Raw genomic sequence first — 14,051 nt, 5'->3', positions numbered from 1 at the left:
ACCCAGATATTTCCAGCTGGATTTTCTAGAAACCAAAACTACGGCTCATCATTTGCACAATGTTGCATCATAGATACTAGATCTGAAAATAACTGTTTAAAAGCTTCGTCATATGTCTGAACTGCTTATAAGGGTGCATATTTTCTAAGGTTGACGACCCAGAAACAGGCTGACAGCATAAATGATCACAAGATCCAGCAGAAGCAAAGCTTTCATAAAAAATAAGCAAGTTAAATCCCATCATCTCCAGTCCATCCTTCCCGTTGTTTCTCGTCTCTCATTCTTGTGCAGAAGTAAGAACACAAAATAATGAGGTTTTCAGACCCCACTGCAATGCTAATTATATGACTCCCCATATTCTGCTTGGCTTCTTTAATCCTTAAAGCTGTGTCAGGGTTTTCCTCCCTCGCGAGCGACCTTCATCGCATCTGTACAGCTGTTCACTTAAGTGGGAACAGTTTGGAGGAAATGTTCTCATTTAGTTTTATTAAGTCCAGGTTCTCTGCAGGCTTTACTATCGCTGATACTGATTCCATTTATTACAAACAAATAAAATATTCATCAGTTCTTACTTGGCTGTCGGTCTAGACAGAATGCAATAATGATTTTATTTGTTCATGTGGACGAATTAAAAATTTAAATGAATAAAATATGAAGTATTTGCCAGGTGATGCACAGTGTGTGCCCTGCGTGCTATCCAGTAGTGCAATTTGAACTGCCATCGAGGATTAAGCACCTATGGGCTCCTGAGATGAACAAGATATACGAGGATACTTTGTGTGGGTGCAGAATACTGGAAGCATCTGCATATTTTTCAACTGTTTATTGACGGGCTATTATCGCTTACGAGCAGCGGGGAAGAAATAACAGGAAAAAGTTTTTTAAAAGTCTTTGTTCAGCATGTTGGGCATCCAAGTCCAGGCCTGCCAACAGAAAAAGTTTCAGTGAATGGGATTTTTCTACTCATCTGTGCTGTCTGTCTCTCTTCCCATGAACACATGCAGAACATCTTCCTCTAACATGTGGGTGATGGCCTGTGAACCGATACTAGCTGTCGCTGGGAGCATATTGATACCTCCTGGCCGCCGTCACATCTTCAGCCTGCTGTGGGCTGACTGAACCAAGTCGTTCATTACATTAGACCGTATGGATGTGCAGCCGTTGCCAATTCCCTTTTTTTCTTCCCCTCTCTCTGGCATCCTGATTTATGTGAAGGCCCAGCTCCAGCTTAGAACTTCATTCCAACATTAACTGGTAATTCATCAAGATTGGTCCATTTCTCAAGTCATGTGGCCGGGTGCCCACTGAGCACTTTGTTATATACAAAGAATGAATGCTACCCTAACAGGAAACTGTTGCATATACGTACAATAAGCTTGAAAGAGCTTTTTTTCTGACATCTTTCACAACAGATTTGTTGCCGGTCACGGCGGTAAGCCGGTTGTCTTTAGGAGCACCACACAAATGGAGTGTGAGGAAAAGAGAACAATCAGTACAACCCCAAACGAACGCCTGTTATATTTAACTCTCTCTCCTGAGCATCGTTCCCTGAATGGCCGGCGCTCTTTCTCATCTGCCACCGGGCCCTAACCAAACCCTGGCGCCACAAATGAACCAAGTAACTCACCAAAGTCAGAGCGTTCGCTGCGGCGGGAGCCCAGGTGTGTGTGTGTGTGTCTTCAGATGTTTGTGTGCCCCTTTTTTAGCTGACATATGGTGCCTTTCTCAACTTCTGCCAAAGGTTTCTTAAGGTGAAGGAACCTCAGGATGCTCTTTCTCTGCTTTATCAGTATTCTGTAGAAGTAGTGCAAATGGAGGAAATTAGATTTCACACACGTGTGTGAAGGAAGGAGAGACAGAGAGAAAGAAAGGGAGGGAGAGCATTCCTTCATATCAAATATCCAAAATACACTTTTGTAAATCAGATTAATCTCCGTCTCCGTTTGCTTCTCAGTTTTATCTTGTGTCAAAGCTCCGAAAGCCCAACGCCTGCCCCTCCCATCCAGCCTGGGACACCGTACACACACTCACACACACACACACACACACACACACACACACACACACACACACACACACACACACACACACACACACACACACACACACAAACACACACGCCCTCCCCAACAAGTGTGTGAAGGCATTGCTGCTGTGGCCACAAACAGACAGGATGCATACTGTAGATTAGACCAGAGCCCAGCAGTCGCTGATTCAGCTCAATGATAGATAGAAAAGAAAAGAGGGGTGACAGGAGTGACATCTCCATGTATGTGCTTGGCTGTAAGTGAGTTTGAGTGTGCATGTGTGTTGGGGGGGTTGTACATCAGATTGCCTGTGTCCCAGCAGGCAGCAGCGCACTGGTCATCAATGGAACTGTCAGTTGATCCAAGGTCGAGGGGTCCAGAGGAAACTTCCAGGACAGTCCCAGTCGGAGCATCCCACGTGAAAAGCTCTTCTTTCCAACAGCAGCGCTACTCAGCATCCATCTTTCTACGACGCAAAGACACACCAGAACAGGTGAGGGACTCTCTAACATGGCGTCGGGGTTCATTTGACTGCACACTTGACATTTAAAAGGTGAAGAGATGAAGTTGAAACTTTGAAAAGGGACAGGTCAAGTCCATGTTGATGTGCAATCAGAGGACTTTGTTGTGCAGCCTCGCTTTCCAGCACATGAAGCCTGGAGAGGCACCGGCATCATCAACTGGAAAGCAATTCGCTCTGCTTGTCTGTGTTTGCATCAGCCTCTGCACCGGAGTGCTGTGCTATCGAGCTCTGCCGCCTTCAATGACAATTGATTACCAGCATCCTCACTGGTGCCACACGCCCATTACACTCCACGCCACTAAAGGGGCACGACTTCACACAGCTCACAACCTAGAGCCTAATTAAAACGCATTCATATTTTCATGTCGGTGGCATTTTGTAACAACTCATCTGCAGTTAAAGGGAGTTCCTTAATGGCCCACATCTTCTTGTATGGTGGCAGATTCATCTTCGTTAAGGAGGAGGACATTAACTGAGCACTTTGTGGTATTGTAAATCAGGACAATCAGCTCCTCCAATGATTCATTATTAAACAACATGTTTTGATTTTTCTTAGAACTAATATATGATTTAAATCACTTTCAAAGCAAAAGCCTTTTCTTTGTATTAAATATGAGAAGATGTAACAACTGTACATCCATAACATGGGTTTTATTTCTTTCACACCAAATGATGCAAAGTCAAGGTTTGAAATCAATAAAATACAGATTACATTTTATCTATTAAGCGTATAAAGTTTTAAACTTCTGTACATGTCATTGGTGAATCAGTGTCTCGGGTTCAGGGCTGAATTCTCATTGTTTTTTATGAAGAGACTTTTCAGATGAGTTGTTTTCTTTTCACTTAAAAGTGGAGTTAAACACATTTTTCCTCCTCCATATTTTATTTAGGCAGCATTTGGGCAGCATGTGGGTAGCACTGTCGCCTCACAGCAAGAGTGTTGTGTTTGTGTGTTTGTCGAGCCTAGTCAGCTGGGATAGGCTCCAGCAACACTCATAACCTAAAAAAACTGATGGATGGATATTTGATATTAAAATTAAAAGTGCAAAGTTGCTTAATTGTGCTCAACGGTTGAGAAAATATATCCACTACAAATAATCAGTTAGACAACTCATTCTTTACAACATGCAGTCTGCTGTGGACCGACACTGATCAGGTTTTCTGAGTAGCGAAGCCAAACAGGATCATTTCATTCACTGCTGGGTCCCAATCTTCACCACACCCCCCCCCCCGACCCCCCAGGCAGACGGCCCACCTGTCCAGACGGGCCTTCACTCAGAATAAATCAACCCTGACCCTGACTATGACGCCGCTGCATCGAAAATAAACACCCTGTGCAATGAAATCTGTGGTTGAATCTTTGAACCTTTGGTGTGAAGGAGAAACACAACACAACTAAGTAGCAACAAAATATCACGTTGGATTATAATAAATGTCAAGCGATAATGAGCGTTGACGTGTTACGCGAGCCAGAATCGACATCTGCATCAACGTCAAATTAGGTTAAAAAGTGAAAGGAGGATAGGTAACACACAGCAGACGTTGTAATAGCATTTCAGCAATTACATTTCAAGCTAAAGTTCCGTACTGACATACCACTGTTGAGAAGCTTGTTGACGTGCAATAGGTAAATTGTTGATGCCGACATTTTCTTGGAAAGACCGCTATTCTGAGGATTGGTGTGGCTCAGTGGGTGAATGCCAGCTGGTGTTGGAAAGGCTCTCCACGTGTAGATTCAAAAGGAATTCCAGAATTGTGATGGTCAGGGAAACAATTCCATCCTGTACTTTCTCTTTGCTTTGACCCGATGCATCCAGCTTTAAGAACATTCCCCTCTCCTGGGAAGTGGTCCAAACATTTCTGTCGCTCTTATTTTTGCTCACAGACAGGATGACGTTCAGAGGGCACTTACACCGGATCAGCCCAGTGGGTTTCACTGCTGTGACTTTGTTTCTCCCTGGAATCTCACACAACGTTCCGACAGCCTAGTTAAAAATCCCTCTCCCTCTGAAACGCTCACTGAGAATCCTCAGATGTTCTTTTCAATACTAGAATACCTGCACCATAGCGGAACAGTCCATGTAAATGCATGTCATGTGTGATGCACTTTATGATTTATTTTAGGGAAGAAAAATAGGTAAAGATGGAGCCTCCACATTGTAGGACAATCTGCATTCAAAGTACAGTTTGCTATAACAAATAGAAAGTTGAATATCAATTTTGTTGTTTCATCCATATCTATAAAACTCATCACCTTGTACTTCTTGAGCAATTCCTTTACTCCCCAACAGATGGAGGATAATCTGTCACATTCAGCGTGTGATTGTCCCAGGTGAATGAGAAATGTTAAATGTCAAGAGATGAATGATTGGATCAGAACCACCGTCCTGCTGAGGAACACAGTGATGAGAAAATCTGCATCTCTTTCAGTTCACTTTCATTATCATGTTAGCATGATAAAGTACTATCACTTCTTCTTTTCCTTTCTGCTTTCCCCTTCAGGGGTCACCACAGCAAATCAACTGCCTCCATCTAACCCTGTCTTCCACATCCTCTTCTCTCACACCAACTACCTTCACGTCCTCTTTCACTACATCCATGAACCTCCTCTTTGGTCTTCCTCTAGGCCTCCTGTGTAGATCAGACTCCCCCTCCTTACTGTCCAACCTAGCATAGAAGTCATCATAAGCCCCTTGTTTGGCCTTTGCTACCTCTACCTTCACCTTATGCTGCATCTCCCTGTACTCCTGTCAACTCTCCTCAGTCCTCTCAGTGTCCCTCTTCTTCTTAGCCAATCTCTTTTCTGTATACACTCCTGTACCTCCTCATTCCACCACCAAGTCTCCTTATCTACTTTCCTTCCAGATGACACACCAAGTATTTTCCTACTGTCTCCCTGATCACATTAGCTGTAGTTGTCCATTCATCTGGAAGCACCTCCTGACCACCCAGAGCCTGTCTTAATTCCTTCCTAAAAGTCATGCAACATTCTTTCTTTTTCAGCTTCCACCATTTCGTCCTCTGCTCTGCCTTTGCCCTCTTCATCTTCCTCACCACCAGAGTCATCCTACACACCACCATCCTATGCTGTTTGGCTACACTCTCACTAACCACTACTTTACAGTCACTGATCTCCTTTAGATTACACCGTCTACACAAGATGAAGTCTAACTGTGTGCTCCTGCCTCCAGTCTTATAGGTCACCCGATGTTCCTGCCTCTCCTAGAAGAAAGTATTCACTACAGCTATTACCATCCTTTTAGCAAAGTCAACCACAATCTGTCCTTCTATGTTCCTCTCCTGGATACCAAACCTGCCCGTCACCTCCTCATCACCTCTGTTTCCTGCACCAACATGTCCATTGAAGTCTGCACCAATGACAACTCTCTCACTTCTAGGTATGCTCTGCATCACTTCATCAAAGTCCATCCATCCATCCATCCATTTTCTACCGCTGTATCCGCCATAGCGGGTCACAGGGAACTGGAGCCTATCCCAGCTTACATAGAGCGTGACGCGGGGGACACTCCAGGCACGACTGGAGGTGGTCCAATCAGAATGTCTCCTTCTCTTTCAGTTCACATCCTACCTGTGGAGCATACCCACTGACAACATTGAACATCAAACCTTTAATTTCTAGCTTCAGACTCATCACTCTATCTGAAGCTCTTTTTACCTCCAGGACATTCCTAACAAACTCCTCCTTCAAAATAATTCCTACTCCATTTCTCTTCCTATCTACACCGTGATAGAACAACTTGAACCCTGCTCCTAAACTTCTAGCCTTGCTACCTTTCCACCTGGTCTCCTGGACACACAGTATGTCTACCTTCCTCCTCTGCATCATGTCAACCAACTCTACCTTTTCATGTCATAGTTCAAACATTCAACGACCCTACTCTCAGTCCTATACTCTTTGCGTTTCTCTTCTCTCTCATTCTACAAACACACTTTCCTCCTCTCCTTCTTCGACCAACAGTAGTCCAATTTCCACCGGCACCCTGTAGGTCAACAGCATCAATGGCGGTCGTCGTTGGCCTCAACCGATCCGTTATAGAAGTCATAGATTTGATTTGCATGTTTGATTTGGCAAAAGTTTTATGTCAGATGCCCTTGCTGACACAACCCTCTGTATTTATCCGGGTTTGGGACTGGCACAATAAGACACTGGCTTGTGCCCTCTTGCGGCTACATTCACTAACTATGGTAATTAAAAGTTATGTAAGAGCTGATGGGGATTTGTTAGTTATCGACTGAATAAAGCGTTGGACAATTATAATTAGCATTAGATAATGTAGATGAAAACCGGCTGAAGTACAGATAGAAGAGGAAAAGGCTGGAACTTGAAAGACTGGAATCATATGAACAATAACAGGAACAAATAAATGATCTAACAATGAAGTATCGTTGGTGATCGAAAGGTGGAGCACAAATCCACCTGAGAGTTCTAGTGCCACCAGTCTTCAGGAATCCATTGGAATCTGTTTGCAGATAAACAGAATAATCGGCCAAATATTAACAAAAGGAAGTTACGTTGAAGCAGCCAAGCAATTTTCTGATGGCAAGGAGTGATGGAACGCCATCCAATCCAATTGGGAAACCGCTAAAAGTATAGAGTTGATGCAAGCCTGTAAAATCATATTAAAGCCCAGTGAAGAGTAGTGTGTGTGTGTGTGTGTGTGTGTGGGGGTGTGTGTGTGTGTGTGCGTGTGCGTGCGTGCGTGCGTGCGTGCGTGTGTGTGTGTGTGTGTAAGTCCCACTTAATTAGTACAGAACAATATGGTAATTTCTCTACCAGAAGGATGTTTCAGAATTCCTCCCCTTTCAAGACAAGACCAGCTATTTTCTGTCAGATGAGGCTTGTTTATGATAAAAGTAGAAGACTAAGAAGAAGAAGGAGAGAGAGAGAGAGAGAGAGAGAGAGAGAGAGAGAGAGAGAGAGAGAGAGAGAGAGAGAGAGAGAGAGAGAGAGAGAGAGAGAGAGAGAGAGAGAGCAAGAGAGAGGGGGGGTGTCAAGGCTGCAGGACAGTATTGGCTGTTTTAATGAGAGGGGTTGGTCTTTCTACTGTATATCTCTCTCACCAAGAAAAAGCAGAGACACACTCGCATATACAAACACACACACACACACACACACACACACACACACGCACGCACACACACACAGTCTGGAGGTACCATGTCAGGACATGGGACAGACCAGCAGCTGAGCCTCACTCTCGTACTTCGCTGAATAGAGGAGTCAGCAGACTGAAGACAGTGTGAAGACATCAGAGATGGACGGACGGAGGAGCGGTTGATGAAGATGAGAGACTGACGGACAGATGGAGAAGGATGCAAGGCTGAGCTGCTGTTTTTTGTGTGTCGGGGAAGTTTAAAGGAGTGCTGCTCTGATGGCGGGACGGAACACACAGGAGCCCTTGAAGGTGATTTTACTGCCTTCAGCTCTGCTGATTTCCCTCTGCATCTAACCGGTGCAAGATATTAGACACAGAGATTCTGGTGCGTTGATGGATTTGACCACCCTCTATTGAACTATTAATTCATTGATTCATTTGAATGAAGTTTTAAATTAATTCTAATCACTGGAATCATCCTAAATCTGTCATCAGTAGCAGCTGCTTCAGGTTTGGGTCTTCAAAGATTCTCCTCTAGGCTGGAAGAAGTCAGAAAATCTTGGGTCATATTTTCCCAAAAGGGCAAGAAAAGAAGAATGAATGCATGAGAAGCCAATTCTAGCTGATATCTGCTACTTTTGATTGATAGATGAATGAAACAAATACAGCAATTAACAAGAATTGTCAAAAAAAATTTTTATTCCTTTAGTCAATTGTGATCTCAATCTGAGCTCAGAGGCTTAATATTCAGATTTAAAATAAAAGGTGTAGCATCCCATCAGTGGGATGTGATTTATGTGGTTGATCAAACACCACAAAAGAGAATATGTAATGAGATGTGATGACAACCACAGAACAGACAAAGACAAACAGAGCGGGGATGGTGGAAATGCAGTCGTAAGCAAAACAGAAATGCCTGAGAGCACTTTTAAAACAGTGGAAATCACAACTAGAGTGGAGCAATAAGGCTGCACCCTTCTGACCTCTGGCCAGTATATACTGTATTATGTACACTGCACACATACATGCACACTGATATAGAGTTCTTTAATATTGCCTGCAATATATGCAACATTTGGGCGTCTGGATCTGGCACAGAGGTCATAAAATCTCTTTCACCTGGGATTTACTTGAACGGCAAAACAGGCGGTGTGCAGAAAAGGCATGAACCAGAGCTGTGTAATATTCCTCATAGCTGAACTTTATTGAGCATCAATTTGCCTTCAGATGGAGAGAGTTCCACTTCATTCGTTCTCTGTTCTGTGGCAAGAAGAGACATTTGTGAAGATAAGAATTTCTCTCCCATGAGGTTTTTTTAATTCCTCTACATCCCGTTTGACATTTCACTGTATCGATCATGAATTTTTACAAATCATCAATGGCGTTCAGTTGAGCAGTGCTGCTAAACTTTTCTGCTTCTCCTCTTCCAGAACCAGCAGAAGTGCATCGCCATCTTTGCCCTTTTCTGCTGCTTTGCTGTACTAGTGGTGCTGATCTTTTCATCGGTAAACATCTGGGGGGACAATGAGGATGGCATCACGGAGGAAAACTGCAGCAAAGACTGCAGGTAAGATGTTCTACGAGTGTCGCGTGACAGAAGACGAAGAAGAAGAAACAGGCTTTGGTGTGTGAAATTATTGAGTTCCCCTTTAATGCTCCAGTGTTACTTTCAGCATCAGGCTGGTGGAAAACCTTCCAGATGACCTCTACCTCCCCATGAATGGCAGGCACCATCTCCCTCTCTCTGTCGGCTTCCACACACTGTTGAATCGGGCAAAGCACTCGATCGAGGTGGTGTCTCCTGTCTGGGCCCTAAACCCCTGGGATCAAGAAGCGATGCCAAGTACCGCCAAACAGGTACAAAACCATGCCAAGCTGTCTGTGTGTGTCTATATATACGTGTGTATATATACTGTGTATATATATATATATATATATATACACTGTACATATATATATGTGAATTGCATTTACTGCACCTTCGTCTATATATATATATATACCTAAAACAGGAACTAACTGCCTTTAGCTGTCCCGTCGAAGGAAATGCAGTTATTTTTAAGTAAATAGCATCTCTCTGTTCTTCAGGGTCAACTCTTGTTCCAGAAACTGCTCAGCCTGAAATCTCGTGGGGTTAAACTGAAGATTGCCAGCAGTCTGACGAACTCTAATGAACTGAAGACCTTGGCATCACATAGTGAGTAGCAGCCATACATCCATCTCATCGAAAGCGACCGTTGATGCCACCGTAGCAACCGGAATGTAGATTGCTAGTCCGTTAATTTTTTCCTGTCCATCTCTGCATCACCTGACATTCCAGATGCAGAGGTTCATTTTGTGAATATGACGGCTCTGACCAGAGGAGGACTGCATTCCTCATTCTGGATCGTGGATCGGAAGCACATTTACATCGGGAGTGCTGCTATGGACTGGAGGTCGCTGGCAAAGGTAACAACCAGCATCAGCAGCATGAGGGGAATCAAAACTGGTGATGAACGGGCCTCGGCTTTCGGGTTTGCAATTCAAACTGCCTCAAAGGGGTTTGTCTCTTGGAAATGAAAGCTGGACATTCACAAGTTAAATGAAATGATCATCCTCACAGCCACACAGCGGGCTAAAATCTAAGAGGTCCTGATTGGATGTAGCCGGTCAGAGTTAGGAGTTCTATGAAAGCAGCGGCTGCAAAGTCCACATGGGAACCAGGGACACTTCAAGATTGCTGTCTGTCTAGAAACACAAGTAGGATTCTAATTTGTATTTAGTATTTCACAACAGAGGGACGATGGAGGTTCAGTGTTCGACCACTTAAAGTGTTTGCCGAGCACTTTTCATGCTGAAGTTAAGCGCCATCCTGGGATAGAACGACGTCTCGATGTAATTAACCAGAGAGCCAGGGGGAAGGAAGGACTGGACGAATGTATAGATGTGTGTGTGTGTGTGTGTGTGTGTGTGTGTGTGTGTGTGTGTGTGTGTGTGTGTGTGTGTGTGTGTGTGTGTGTGTGGGTGTGTGTGTGTGTGCGTGCGTGCGTGCGTGCGTGCGTGCGTGCGTGCGTGTGTGTGTGTGTGTGTGTGTGGTGTGCGCACACACATCTATATAGACAAGATGACTAAAGGCTAGTAAAGGAAGAAACACAAAACACATTTCTGTTCATTAATAGTTTTTATTCCTAAAAGCCCACCACCATTCACGCTGCTTCATTCCCACTCCTCCTGGTTGCCTCTATCTGACCCCCCACAGAGGAAAGAACTGGGGGTGCTGGTGTATAACTGCAGCTGTCTGGCTCTGGACCTCCATCGGGTCTTCTCCTTCTACTGGCAGCTCCATGAGAAGGACTACATCCCCTCTATCTGGTCCAAGAGAGTCACAGCCCTCTACGGGAGGCACGGCGCCCTGGACCTGCAGCTCGGCACCAGCCAGGCCTCGGCTTACGTGTCTGTGAGAAACAACTTTGTGTCGATGGATTTACTGCACCTTCGTATAGAGATTAACTTTATAAACTACACACAGTGTTAATCAGTTCTTAGATCGGTTTATATTCTCTTCAGGAAACAATTTCCTGGGCCACATGTCTACAAACATCAGACTCACACGGGGTGATTAATCATGTTCGTATCATGCTGAGGAGCGCTTTGAGTCTGAATCCATCAGCACCTCGGCCTGATTTGACAGTAATGACTCTTGTTACCCTCTGAGCACCGAAACTCTTATTAGTTACACTTAAGACATTTATCTGCCTAGAAGTCACGACGTCGACACGACGGGTTACTCCGACCTTCACTTGTACGTCACCGTCAGTGATACATGGACAGATGGCCTTTCTCACACTGAATCTGCCATATAGGAAAGGCATCTATCCAAAAAGCTGCCAAACCAAAGTAGCATTTCAGTGGGATGTAAACTAAAAGATGCAAAGTAAACATTTACGTGTAATAAAAATCTTATTTTTGCCCACCCATCTGAGTGATTCCTCCTTTCCTCAGACCTCTCCAGAACTCTTCTGCACTAAAGATCGCACCAGAGATGTCGACGCCATCTATCAAGTCATCCAGAGTGCAAAGACATTCGTCTTCATATCTGTGACGGACTACCTCCCTCTGGTGAACAGGAGTGTCAGAGGAACAAAAGTTACAAGGTTTGTGGTAGAAATGGTCCGGTGACTGCAGAAAATGTGATGAATTTTTTTTAAGTGTCTCATGACATTAGGTACTGGTCCCTGATCGATGAGGTGATCCGGGAGGCGGTTGTACTTAGAAGAATCAAAGTCCACCTGCTGATCAGCTTCTGGAAGAAGACTCATCCCCTCACCTTCAACTTCGTCACCTCCCTCAAGTCTCTCTGCATGGAGTTGGTCAACTGTTCCATGGAGGTGGTGCGTGAACGAACACGATATCCTCACGTTGAAAGGATGAGGGAACTTCTGCCCTCTGATTTTGCATAAATGTTGCTTTTATTTTATTTATTTTTTTTGCAGAGGTTTTTTAGTCACAAGGAGCAACGGGAGGATGATCAATATGGACTCAACCACAACAAGTATGTGGTGACTGACAATTCTGTCTACATCGGTAAGCAAAGTGTCATATTTCACTTGGGTACCAGGAAACATTTAGAGAAACCTTCAGCTAGAAGATCAATATCATTCTAAGAGACTGGTATTAATCTTCTAATCAAATCTTCAGCGTGAAGCCAAGACGCCTCTTTTTCTAAAGAGTACTTCTTTACTTTCTAAATATTACTACTTTAGTGGCTATAATCCCACCATCGTCTCGAGTTTAAGATGAATAAATTCCCTTAACAGCTTTTAAGTGCCTGTTAGCTCAGGCTCCATCACTAAAATGGCCTCCTTTACAGAGACAGTGTGCTTGCTGTTTGTCTACAGGTAACCATGACTGGGTTGGGAGCGACTTTACCATTAATGCAGGAGTTGGACTGGTGGTCAAGATGAAAAATAGCCTCCAAGACAGAGGAGTAACTATCCTCGATCACGTGAAGGCTGCTTTTGAAAGAGACTGGATGTCAGGTTACGCCAAGAATCTCCAAGGAAACAAAGATCAACGAGGCAAACTCAGAGACCCACAGCAAGTGGAAATTCATATGGAGACCAGGAAAGAAATCCAGTGGAATAAATCCTCGTCTTTATAAGCACAAGCAGTCTTTATACATATACCCTTAAGCCTTATTAGCCCAGGCTGAGTACACTAAACTACATGTGATATTTACACAATATGAGAATGTAATCTATTCTGGTAGAATTTAACTTAAACGTCACACTGTAGGTGTGAAAAAGGTTAAATTGAGATAATGACTTGACTCAATCGTATGATTTGCTGACTGTTATATGAGCATGCCACGCTGCATGAAACCTGGAAGCAATATTCCGATTGGAAATGCTGATTCGGACAAGCAATGTTCAAGTTATAAAATCATATACTGTACCATAAAAATGTACTCCATGTGAAACTTATTTAAATCTAGGAATAAATGCAAACCAACTCATCCTAGAAAAGCACATTTAGCATTCAATGAAGATATACAATTTTACTGCTCTTTATCTTGTTACACTTGTATTTTTACACGTTCTAATGCTTTTGGGTGTCTTCTCTGTCAAAGACTGGTTCATGAAGTACCTTTACAGATGCCACAACAGCTGTTCATCATGGACTGGAAAGAATTATCTGTTCATATTAAAAAAAAAATTAGTGATTGTTGTTGGTCAGTTCTTCAAAGCTGAATACAGCAGTGAAGGTGATTTTTGTCCACCCTGTGGCGCTAGAGACACCTCGTACTTTCATTTCCTGCTTGATTATATGGCGTAAAGACCACCCTAAAAAATGAACGTGACGTGAGACAGTTCAAAAATAAATAAATACATACATTTATTAAATTAATTAATTAATACAACTGAATAGAGCCACTAACAAAGAATGAAACATAAGGAGGGCTATAGTTACTGAATAATTTTTCCTCTTTATGGCATTTATATTGTGTTGCGTGGCTCTGACTGTTTCTTCACTTTTTTACCACTGTAAAAATCAAACAGAACATGAATGTTAACATTAAAACGGTCATTTCTCATTATTTATAGAATTAAATAAATTATACAGGAGAGTTTCACGTTTTACTGTGCTGTGCGTCTTTCTACACGTGTAGTTCCAGTTTCTGACACAGGGTGGCGCCATTGCACCACTTCAGGTCGCAGTCAAAGTTTGGCACTGTAGATTTCAAGGTTTCTGTACAATATTTTTAATATATATTTATTTAAATATATGAAGTTCTGATGTGCAACCTTGAATTGATCGTTTATTACTTTCAGTTTGCTTGTTTGTAAAATCATATCAGACTACATGTCGGAGAGGGAGGATTAGGGGTTGGAGGATTCGCTGGGC

At 43.3% G+C, this 14,051-nt stretch overlaps 1 protein-coding gene across 1 annotated transcript; it reads left to right on the top strand.

Moving 5' to 3' along the window:
- The first annotated feature begins 7,917 nt into the window (after nt 1–7,917).
- On the top strand, nt 7,918–13,089 carry pld5 (phospholipase D family member 5). The gene is made up of 10 exons (XM_068321256.1): nt 7,918–7,976; nt 9,098–9,234; nt 9,341–9,524; nt 9,756–9,864; nt 9,988–10,115; nt 10,906–11,103; nt 11,649–11,800; nt 11,872–12,037; nt 12,140–12,230; nt 12,545–13,089. The coding sequence occupies exons 1-10, from the start codon at nt 7,944–7,946 to the stop codon at nt 12,805–12,807; spliced, it is 1,461 nt and encodes a 486-aa protein (XP_068177357.1). The 5' UTR covers nt 7,918–7,943; the 3' UTR covers nt 12,808–13,089.
- The last annotated feature ends 962 nt before the right edge of the window (nt 13,090–14,051 follow it).

The sequence above is a fragment of the Antennarius striatus genome, chromosome 8 (genome assembly GCF_040054535.1).
Source record: "Antennarius striatus isolate MH-2024 chromosome 8, ASM4005453v1, whole genome shotgun sequence".
Lineage (NCBI taxonomy): Eukaryota > Metazoa > Chordata > Actinopteri > Lophiiformes > Antennariidae > Antennarius > Antennarius striatus.
The sequence above is the reverse complement of the archived record's forward strand: the minus strand, read 5'-3'. Positions and strand labels throughout refer to the sequence as shown.